The sequence below is a fragment of the Uranotaenia lowii genome, unplaced genomic scaffold (assembly GCF_029784155.1).
Source record: "Uranotaenia lowii strain MFRU-FL unplaced genomic scaffold, ASM2978415v1 HiC_scaffold_344, whole genome shotgun sequence".
Lineage (NCBI taxonomy): Eukaryota > Metazoa > Arthropoda > Insecta > Diptera > Culicidae > Uranotaenia > Uranotaenia lowii.
This window is the reverse complement of record NW_026598250.1, coordinates 32,536-44,634: the sequence shown is the minus strand read 5'-3', so window position 1 is coordinate 44,634 and position 12,099 is coordinate 32,536. Positions and strand designations below refer to the sequence as shown.

The 12,099-nt window shown below is 32.3% G+C and overlaps 1 protein-coding gene across 1 annotated transcript; it reads right to left on the bottom strand.

Moving 5' to 3' along the window:
* Window positions 1-153: 153 nt before the first annotated feature.
* LOC129759962 (uncharacterized) lies at window positions 154-1,620 on the bottom strand (the record flags this gene model as incomplete). The annotated part of the gene is made up of 2 exons (XM_055757543.1): window positions 322-1,620; window positions 154-246 (listed from the first exon to the last, which is right to left on the bottom strand). Coding segments are annotated over exons 1-2 (1,392 nt in total), but the record flags the coding sequence as incomplete, so codon positions are not given.
* Between the last annotated feature and the right edge of the window lie 10,479 nt (window positions 1,621-12,099).

Here is a 12,099-nt window from a genome sequence, read left to right as displayed (position 1 = left end):
CTGAGCGATCCTTTCAGTCATGAAACATAGCTGTGACCCTGAGTCCAATAAAGCTCGAGCTGGAATGATATTCCCGTATTCATCCCCAATTGTTAAAACTGCTGTAGATAGCAGGACAGTGTTCGGAAGAGTGGTAGGATTTGCGGACAATACAGAACTGTGGCTAGTAGAAGGATTATCTGTGGTACTTGAGGATGGGAGGTTATTCATGCTCGGGTTGGGGATGTGCGTTAGATCTGTCTGGTTCTGGAGAGTGGAATAAGGAAAAACTTCGTATGATATCCCTGTTTCGTTCTGTGGTGGCTGTTGATTCGCGCTTACATTAGATTGCTGGGGAACTCGTAACTGTTCTGAATTGAACTGCGATACCGGAGGGCCTGCATGCAGGAGGGTGTGATGACGTCTTCCACAATTTTGACAGGACCCTTTCAAACAATATCTCGCAATGTGGCCTGACGAAAGACAATTCAGGCACAATGATCTTTTCTTCACCACTTCTACACGATCGGACACTTTCATCTTCACGAACTTCATACATTTGAACACGGAATGCATAGATTCACCACAGAAAGGACACGTTACCTTCTGTTGTATACCGGGATGACCTACTGCTGGAAAACGAGACTGCCTCTTCACTTCCCCTTGAACAGAGTGAACTAGCGAGATGTTATGAAGTACCAGACATCTTGACTTCAAAAATTCCATCAATTGCCTATACGATGGAACCTCCTTAGAGTTGTGGTAAGATTCCCAGCGTTGTAGAGTAGCAGCATCCAGACGTTGACACACCATATGCTGAAGAATGGTTGACATCCCATCAGTTTCAACACCGACCTTTTGAAGCATCATTAACGTTGTCTCAAAATCCTTTACCACTCTATTAAGCTGATCATAAGATTCTTCACTCATAGGACTGACAGCAAACAATACGTCGAGATATGACTTCACAAGCAGCTTTCTGTTTTCGAAAGTGTTTTCGAGTGTTCGCCAGGCTATGGTGTAGTTAGCCGATGTCAATTCGATGGATCCTATTTCGATTAATGCATCATCTGTCAACGACGTTCGCAGATAGGTAAACTTGTCAATATCGGATAGATGCGCATTGTTGTGGATCATGCTGGTGAATGTATCACGAAAAGTGATCCAGTCCTGCAACTTTCCGCTAAATGTCGGTAGTTTCAATTCGGGGAGCTTAATTCTTGGCATTGAATCAACCGCTGTTGATGGTTTGACAGTTTGAACACTGGTACAGGAACGACTTTCGGCTGCTTCAAGCACTCCCAAACTATGCTTTATTTCAAAAAAACGGTTCTCAAAATCCTTGATGATGCGCATATTGACCTCTTCGCGCTCGCTGATTCGCATCGCACGTTCGAGAGCTGACTGCTCATCGTCGCCTTCCAATCCAACATCCATTTCCACATCGTCGGTGATCACCTCAATGTTTTCTCGCACTCGAATGAACTTGTCGTACACCTCATCCAGTTTCTGCATCCGATACTTCAAAGATATGTAATCTCGTTCCGCTTGGTATTCGTTCAAAAACTCTTGCATGCTGTCCATTAAGCTCCTCAGGTTCCGTTCCTGCTTCACCAGGAGCCGCAAGTCCTCTCGAGGCATGATTCACTATCCGGGCACGCACAACCACAAGATAATGAAACGCCACTGCACGGTATCACTTTTCCACTGAACAGCACGGTAAACAACGACGATTCGCAGTTGACAAACGAGCCACCAACAGAAGATCCAAATTTTATGTAACCGACTCTCACAGAACAGTATCGAAGCATGCACGGTTCAATTAACCAATGTTTCCTTTCAACAGCCTGATCCTCAGTACAGGTCAGCACCACAGACTTACCTGAGCACACAGTACTTAGCCTTTATCCTTTCTAACAACGGGCGATCGATTGGTAGCAAAATAAACAAGTCGAATTTTGCTATTTTCGGCAAATTCCAGTGTTCCGTGCGTCGACTGGTACCGCAAACAGCATTCAGCAGACTGCTATCTCCAACCACTAGGTGAAATTTCTGGTTTCTATTCACTTTTTTGCACTGTTCCCCAAATTAATTATCCCTGGGGGAGGGGGAGGGTGAAGTGTTACTCTGACCCGCGGGCGGGGGAAGGGTTCTTCGACCAAAGTTCAACACTTAACACTTTAGTACATCCAACATGGATCAAACTCAACACCTTTTGCGTTTTTTATACACTTTTTATAGCCCCGGGGGAGGGGAGAGGGAAAGGATGGTTGTTCCCGGGGGACTTCTCAGTACACTTGCCCCAATCTTTACCCACACCACACACGGAAGCAATTTCAAAAAAATGTCACAACCCCGTCAAAATCGCACAATTTTGTTGTAGGCTTTGCCACCAAAACGGGGAGGGACTATTGTAGAGGGGGGGGGGGGGGGGGTTTGTGCAGACAGTTGCTAAACAACAACACCCAACCGTTATCAATCCAACTTGTTCCCGCGCGCTATACCTAACACTTCAAATCAACGTTCAAAGCGATGCACTTTTAGGCAATTAGTTACTAATCACAATCACGGGGTAGAGCGGGTGTGCACTAAATCCCGCGGAGAAGGGTAGAAGATTCAACCAACTTTGATTTCTTTGCCTAACACACAATAACCCGACGTGATACACACAAAATGACGACTGGGGCGCTTGGCTTTCTTTCGACGGCTTGGCTTGGGTACACACAATAGCCGTTGGATGCTTTTTATTTTTCACCCGTTTCACTCCACACAGAAACAATTGAAGACCAATTAATCGACGCGCTTCTCTATCCGGTTCGTTTCGGACCAAATGTTGCAGTTTTGAACGACTTAATTTAATTTTCGGAATGAAGTAAGAAGCGCGGATTGACTTTAAATAACAGTTTGTATTTGGTCTTCAAAATTGGTCACTTTATTAGCTATACACAAAAACTTGACTTAGGCGTTTTGACTTTAGCTTTTATTCGCTTATGAGACTATGTCCGATCACTTTGACTGTTGCTTTTAACTGATTCTTTCGTCAGCTGATCGGCTGCCGATCAGCTGTGTAAATCAAGAGCGTTAGAAGATAAGAGCTCTTTTGCTCTTACAGAGAACTTCCCAGAGAATATTTGTTTGCTCTTTTTATGCTGTATCATTTTTCGGGGCTTATTAAGGTGGTTCAAGTTAATGCGTTTACAACAATTTTGACAATTTTGACAATTTTGACAATTTTGACAATTTTGACAATTTTGACAATTTTGACAATTTTGACAATTTTGACAATTTTGACAATTTTGCCAATATTGACAATTTTGACAATTTTGACAATTTTGACAATTAGTACAATTTTGACAAACTTGACAATTTTGACAATTTTGACCATTTTGACAATTTTGACAATTTTGACAATTTTGACAATTTTGACGATTTTGACGATTTTGACAGTTTTGACAATTTTGACAATTTTGACAATTTTGACATTTTTGACAATTTTGACAATTTTGACAATTTTGACAATTTTGACAATTTTGACAATTTTGACAATTTTGATATTTTTGACAATTTTGACAATTTTGACAATTTTGACAATTTTGACAATTTTGACAATTTTGACAATTTTGACAATTTTGACAATTTTGACAATTTTGACAATTTTGACAATTTTGACAATTTTGACAATTTTGACAATTTTGACAAGTTTGACAATTTTGACAATTTTGACAATTTTGACAATTTTGACAATTTTGACAATTTTGACAATTTTGACAATTTTGACAATTTTGACAATTTTGACAATTTTGACAATTTTGACAATTTTGACAATTTTGACAATTTTGACAATTTTGACAATTTTGACAATTTTGACAATTTTGACAATTTTGACAATTTTGACAATTTTGACAATTTTGACAATTTTGACAATTTTGACAATTTTGACAATTTTGACAATTTGGACAATTTTGACAATTTTGACAATTTTGACAATTTTGACAATTTTGACAAGTTTGACAATTTTGACAATTTTGACAATTTTGACAATTTTGACAATTTTGACAATTTTGACAATTTTGACAATTTTGACAATTTTGACAATTTTGACAATTTTGACAATTTTGACAATTTTGACAGATTTTTACAATTTTTACAATAATGTCATTTTAGTTAAGTTTATCAGTTTTATCTTCTTTGTTAATTTTATCAATTGAATTAATTCTGTCAACTTTATCAATTCAATAAAATTGATTGATTTAGTCAGTTTTCTAAAGTTACGGCGAAACTGCCAATGAAGCAAATTTTCTCAATTTTGTTATTTTCGACAATATTTTTATCAATGACATTATGTCATTTTTGTGCTTTTTGTCTTTTTTGATATTTATGTCAATTTTGTCAATATTGCATATTTTACAGTTATGTTATTAATTTCGATTTTGTCAATTTTATGAATTTTGTCATTTTTGTCAATTTGGTTAACGATCGATCTCAGCACATTTGGTCACTTTTTACCCAAACATTTGCCAGTTTTGTACCGTGCTGAGTGTTGCCAGTTTGAACATTTTGATGCTAATTTGTAATAGTTTCTCTCGGGAAAAGCTTTAATAAGGAATGCTAGCTCATTAAAATTTCTTTTTAGTTTCTTTTTTTAAATTGATGTGATATTGTCATTTTTGTCGTCCGTGTGAATTTCCGTCCATTTTGTCCATCTTTTCAGTTGATTCAATTTGCCATTTTTTGCATTTTTGTTCAATATCGTCAATGAAGTTTATTTGGTCAATTAGGTCAATATTGTCAATTTGGCAAATTTTGTTATTTTTGTCCATTTTGTTTATTTTGTTGATTTTGTAAACTTCATTCATTTTATTTTGTAAAATTTGCAGTTTTTTTTTCTAATTTTGACAATTTTGTAAATATTGTTAATTTTGATAATATTTAGAAAAACATCATTCAATTCTAGACTGGGAACCAATCTTACATTTTGCAATTGAAAGAGTCATGCTGGGGACTAAATCATTATCAAAGATTTGTGTAGTGTGGTTAAAAAAAGTTGAGATGATGGTTATCGTCACGGTTGTGAATGTGCGTGATTTATCAGGTTTTGCCTGATTTTTTTTATTTTTTGAGGATTTTTTCAATGAAATTTTAGGAAAATATTGTCAGAAAAACAGAAATATTATCCAAAAAATAAAAAGGCGCATTCAGCCCGCCCGGTTTGAGGTTCGGCATTCTAGACAACAATCGTTTTCTCGAAAACTGAAGAAAATTTCAACTTAAAAATTACTCCAATGTATAATAGAAAACAGATGCCAGATGTGTACATATTCGATGTATATTTTTTTAAAATCACTATTCTCCTGAATAGGCGCATATAGCCTGCTTCTCCCTTAAAAGAGGAGACTCTTCCCTAATATAGGATGTCCCCGAAGCACGATTTTGATGCAAACCTGCTCATTGATTTCTGCTGGGTGTTATTGTTTACAATTTAACTTAAAACTCTGTCGATCGTCAGCTTCTGTTTTCACAATTTTCGTGAAAACATCGTGCTAATAGTGTACTATCCCCTAAATTTCGCTGATTCAGTTGGCGAAAATGGAAGAAGTAAGTATGGAGTATGAAGAGGAAAGCAGCTTCTGGACTGAAGCCGGGTCCAGTGGACAAAACTTTGGACCTGAAAGTCATGCTTACTGCCTCAGGTCAGCATGTGGCTGAAAACGTGAAGTGAAGATTGGGTCTAACTAAGGACATAAAAGAAGCAGAAGCTTTAGGTTTTTAGATAAAAAAAAATAGCCTTACAAAAATTAGTTTAAAACCACCCTAGCTCCTCAACCTGGCGACCACCAAACAACTCAAATTCCGTCGAAACTTCCTGATCCATGGCCATCTTTGTTCGCTTCGCTTGCTGCTGTAACTCGTGAAACGTTGAGTAAACCTGGCGGCAATAATTGAGATGACTTTTCTCATTTTCCATTCCTTGCTTTATCGGCAGGAGGCGACCCCTCGGAATCAATTGCGGCCGGAGGAATTTGCCCTGTCGAAGCGCTGAAGTCGCGACGACGAGTTTGTAAGTTACACTTGTTCATCCGCTTAATCCCAGCGCCGCCTGCGATGGGATTTGAATTCCCACATCGAGAGAGGGTGAAAATGCACTTTTATTTCGACGATTTCCTTCGGGTCGCCCCTCGGGTGATTTTTCTACTACCAAACGCCATTCCCCTGCTTGCCGGAAGGCTAAAAAAAGACGAATTGATGATGGAATTTCCATAATCTTAATTACATGTGCGGGGTGTGCTACCGATGATGGTATGTTTTTGCTAGCAATAATTGTAGGACCAAAAGTTTAGCAATTCCGATGTCTTTTGAAGGGTGGAAATACATTCGCAAATGGTGTTGAGACAAAACGTAGGGACATTTTTTCGGAAGCAAGTCGGAGGAAGAAAAACCGGCGCCGCCAACATGCCTCGGAGGGTGTCTGGAAGTCCAGATGGGATGATGATCATTGCCTGATGAAGGATGAGCCGTTAATCCCATTTGGACGCATGTGAACCGAGAATAAGTCGATTGTGAGGTTTAAAGCCATTTTAAAGAGATCTTTTAGACTGAAAATTGGTTAAATTACGTATTAATTAAAAATGTAATGTATGAGGTTAATATCGAAAAAAGATTTTCAGCTATTATTCAAATTTTCAAAACCGAATTCTCTTGTAGCTGGTAAAAAACCGTCTATTATTGAATTGACTAAAACTCGGACAAACGTGCTGCTCCTCATTTGGCCCGGGATCCGACTTTGCTAACCACAGCTCAGCAAACATAATCAGTACTAATCCCGGGCTGGATTCCAGCATTCAACAAAACAACACAGGGCCCAGGACACAATTTCACACGTCCTCACGACAAAGACCGGGGCCGTTGATTAAAACAAAACATCCGGCGGAGCAACCGGAATCGAATTTCTCACCTCCAACCGTTTTGCACAAAACGCCACTAGTCATTCAGTTGGAATACGAGCAAATCTATCCCAGCACTGATAGTTTTAATTAACAATCGAAATTGCATTGCATTCACAGAGCTATCGTCTGTCATCGGCAGCAGCATCCGGTACGCAACAAGCCAACCTATGTATGTACCACCGACTGGCGGTTAGTTCTGATTCCGGTTGGTGGACAGGGAACGTGTTTGGAATATCATTCGGACTATCTCATTTGGCTAGTCCTAGTTACGTACCTACTACCAGTAGCTGCATATAGCGTCATTCAGAGTTAACCTTATCAGAATACGCTAATTTTGCCTAATTTCAAAATCAAATTCAACATACAACTTGTTTGAAAAGATGTCTGAAAATTGTCAAAATTGTCAAAATTGTCAAAATTGTCAAAATGGTCAAAATTGTCAAAATTGTCAAAATTGTCAAAATCGTCAAAATTGTCAAAATTGTCAAAATCGTCAAAATTGTCAAAATTGTCAATATTGTCAAAATTGTCAAAATTGTCAAAATTGTCAAAATTGTCAAAATTGTCAAAATTGTCAAAATTGTCAAAATTGTCAAAATTGTCAAAATTGTCAAAATTGTTAAAATTGTTAAAATTGTCAAAATTGTCAAAATTGTCAAAATTGTCAATATAGTAAATATTGTCAAAATTGTCAAAATTGTCAAAATTGTCAAAATTGTCAGTACCAGTAGCTGCATATAGCGTCATTCAGAGTTAACCTTATCAGAATACGCTAATTTTGCCTAATTTCAAAATCAAATTCAACATACAACTTGTTTGAAAAGATGTCTGAAAATTGTCAAAATTGCCAAAATTGTCAAAATTGTCAAAATTGTCAAAATTGTCAAAATTGTCAAAATTGTCAAAATTGTCAAAATTGTCAAAATCGTCAAAATTGTCAAAATTGTCAAAATCGTCAAAATTGTCAAAATTGTCAATATTGTCAAAATTGTCAAAATTGTCAAAATTGTCAAAATTGTCAAAATTGTCAAAATTGTCAAAATTGTCAAAATTGTCAAAATTGTCAAAATTGTCAAAATTGTCAAAATTGTCAAAATTGTTAAAATTGTTAAAATTGTCAAAATTGTCAAAATTGTCAAAATTGTCAATACTGTAAATATTGTCAAAATTGTCAAAATTGTCAAAATTGTCAAAATTGTCAAAATTGTCAAAATTGTCAAAATTGTCAAAATTGTCAAAATTGTCAAAATTGTCAAAATTGTCAAAATTGTCAAAATTGTCAAAATTGTCAAAATTGTCAAAATTGTCAAAATTGTCAAAATTGTCAAAATTGTCAAAATTGTCAAAATTGTCAAAATTGTCAAAATTGTCAAAATTGTCAAAATTGTCAAAATTGTCAAAATTGTCAAAATTGTCAAAATTGTCAAAATTGTCAAAATTGTCAAAATTGTCAAAATTGTCAAAATTGTCAAAATTGTCAAAATTGTCAAAATTGTCAAAATTGTCAAAATTGTCAAAATTGTCAAAATTGTCAAAATTGTCAAAATTGTCAAAATTGTCAAAATTGTCAAAATTGTCAAAATTGTCAAAATTGTCGAAATTGTCAAAATTGTCAAAATTGTCAAAACTGTCAAAATTGTCAAAATTGTCAAAATTGTCAAAATTGTCAAAATTGTCAAAATTGTCAAAATTGTCAAAATTGTCAAAATTGTCAAAATTGTCAAAATTGTCAAAATTGTCAAAATTGTCAAAATTGTCAAAATTGTCAAAATTGTCAATATTGTCAAAATTGTCAAAATTGTCAAAATTGTCAAAATTGTCAAAATTGTCAAAATGGTAAAATTGTCAAAATTGTCAAAATTGTCAAAATTGTCAAAATTGTCAAAATTGTCAAAATTGTCAAAATTGTCAAAATTGTCAAAATTGTCAAAATTGTCAAAATTGTCAAAATTGTCAAAATTGTCAAAATTGTCAAAATTGTCAAAACTGTCAAAATTGTCAAAATTGTCAAAATTGTCAAAATTGTCAAAATTGTCAAAATTGTCAAAATTGTCAAAATTGTCAAAATTGTCAAAATTGTCAAAATTGTCAAAATTGTCAAAATTGTCAAAATTGTCAAAATTGTCAAAATTGTCAAAATTGTCAAAATTGTCAAAATTGTCAAAATTGTCAAAATTGTCAAAATTGTCAAAATTGTCAAAATTGTCAAAATTGTCAAAATTGTCAAAATTGTCAAAATTGTCAAAATTGTCAAAATTGTCAAAATTGTCAAAATTGTCAAAATTGTCAAAATTGTCAAAATTGTCAAAATTGTCAAAATTGTCAAAATTGTCAAAATTGTCAAAATTGTCAAAATTGTCAAAATTGTCAAAATTGTCAAAATTGTCAAAATTGTCAAAATTGTCAAAATTGTCAAAATTGTCAAAATTGTCAAAATTGTCAAAATTGTCAAAATTGTCAAAATTGTCAAAATTGTCAAAATTGTCAAAATTGTCAAAATTGTCAAAATTGTCAAAATTGTCAAAATTGTCAAAATTGTCAAAATTGTCAAAACTGTCAAAATTGTCAAAATTGTCAAAATTGTCAAAATTGTCAAAATTGTCAAAATTGTCAAAATTGTCAAAATTGTCAAAATTGTCAAAATTGTCAAAATTGTCAAAATTGTCAAAATTGTCAAAATTGTCAAAATTGTCAAATTGTCAAAATTGTCAAAATTGTCAAAATTGTCAAAATTGTCAAAATTGTCAAAATTGTCAAAATTGTCAAAATTGTCAAAATTGTCAAAATTGTCAAAATTGTCAAAATTGTCAAAATTGTCAAAATTGTCAAAATTGTCAAAATTGTCAAAATTGTCAAAATTGTCAAAATTGTCAAAATTGTCAAAATTGTCAAAATTGTCAAAATTGTCAAAATTGTCAAAATTGTCAAAATTGTCAAAATTGTCAAAATTGTCAAAATTGTCAAAATTGTCAAAATTGTCAAAATTGTCAAAATTGTCAAAATTGTCAAAATTGTCAAAATTGTCAAAATTGTCAAAATTGTCAAAATTGTCAAAATTGTCAAAATTGTCAAAATTGTCAAAATTGTCAAAATTGTCAAAATTGTCAAAATTGTCAAAATTGTCAAAATTGTCAAAATTGTCAAAATTGTCAAAATTGTCAAAATTGTCAAAATTGTCAAAATTGTCAAAATTGTCAAAATTGTCAAAATTGTCAAAATTGTCAAAATTGTCAAAATTGTCAAAATTGTCAAAATTGTCAAAATTGTCAAAATTGTCAAAATTGTCAAAATTGTCAAAGTTGTCAAAGTTGTCAAAATTGTCAAAATTGTCAAAATTATCAAAATTATCAAAATTGTCAAAATTGTCAAAATTGTCAAAATTGTCAAAATTGTCAAAATTGTCAAAATTGTCAAAATTGTCAAAATTGTCAAAATTGTCCAAATTGTCAAAATTGTCAAAATTGTCAAAATTGTCAAAATTGTCAAAATTGTCAAAATTGTCAAAATTGTCAAAATTGTCAAAATTGTCAAAATTGTCAAAATTGTCAAAATTGTCAAAATTGTCAAAATTGTCAAAATTGTCAAAATTGTCAAAATTGTCAAAATTGTCAAAATTGTCAAAATTGTCAAAATTGTCAAAATTGTCAAAATTGTCAAATTGTCAAAATTGTCAAAATTGTCAAAATTGTCAAAATTGTCAAAATTGTCAAAATTGTCAAAATTGTCAAAATTGTCAAAATTGTCAAAATTGTCAAAATTGTCAAAATTGTCAAAATTGTCAAAATTGTCAAAATTGTCAAAATTGTCAAAATTGTCAAAATTGTCAAAATTGTCAAAATTGTCAAAATTGTCAAAATTGTCAAAATTGTCAAAATTGTCAAAATTGTCAAAATTGTCAAAATTAATTGTCAAAATTGTCAAAATTGTCAAAATTGTCAAAATTGTCAAAATTGTCAAAATTGTCAAAATTGTCAAAATTGTCAAAATTGTCAAAATTGTCAAAATTGTCAAAATTGTCAAAATTGTCAAAATTGTCAAAATTGTCAAAATTGTCAAAATTGTCAAAATTGTCAAAATTGTCAAAATTGTCAAAATTGTCAAAATTGTCAAAATTGTCAAAATTGTCAAAATTGTCAAAATTGTCAAAATTGTCAAAATTGTCAAAATTGTCAAAATTGTCAAAATTGTCAAAATTGTCAAAATTGTCAAAATTGTCAAAATTGTCAAAATTGTCAAAATTGTCAAAATTGTCAAAATTGTCAAAATTGTCAAAATTGTCAAAATTGTCAAAATTGTCAAAATTGTCAAAATTGTCAAAATTGTCAAAATTGTCAAAATTGTCAAAATTGTCAAAATTGTCAAAATTGTCAAAATTGTCAAAATTGTCAAAGTTGTCAAAGTTGTCAAAATTGTCAAAATTGTCAAAATTGTCAAAATTGTCAAAACTGTCAAAATTGTCAAAATTGTCAAAATTGTCAAAATTGTCAAAATTGTCAAAATTGTCAAAATTGTCAAATTGTCAAAATTGTCAAAATTGTCAAAATTGTCAAAATTGTCAAAATTGTCAAAATTGTCAAAATTGTCAAAATTGTCAAAATTGTCAAAATTGTCAAAATTGTCAAAATTGTCAAAATTGTCAAAATTGTCAAAATTGTCAAAATTGTCAAAATTGTCAAAATTGTCAAAATTGTCAAAATTGTCAAAATTGTCAAAATTGTCAAAATTGTCAAAATTGTCAAAATTGTCAAAATTGTCAAAATTGTCAAAATTGTCAAAATTGTCAAAATTGTCAAAATTGTCAAAAATTGTCAAAATTGTCAAAATTGTCAAAATTGTCAAAATTGTCAAAATTGTCAAAATTGTCAAAATTGTCAAAATTGTCAAAATTGTCAAAATTGTCAAAATTGTCAAAATTGTCAAAATTGTCAAAATTGTCAAAATTGTCAAAATTGTCAAAATTGTCAAAATTGTCAAAATTGTCAAAATTGTCAAAATTGTCAAAATTGTCAATATTGTCAAAATTGTCAAAATTGTCAAAATTGTCAAAATTGTCAAAATTGTCAAAATGGTAAAATTGTCAAAATTGTCAAAATTGTCAAAATTGTCAAAATTGTCAAAATTGTCAAAATTGTCAAAATTGTCAAAATTGTCAAAATTGTCAAAATTGTCAAAATTG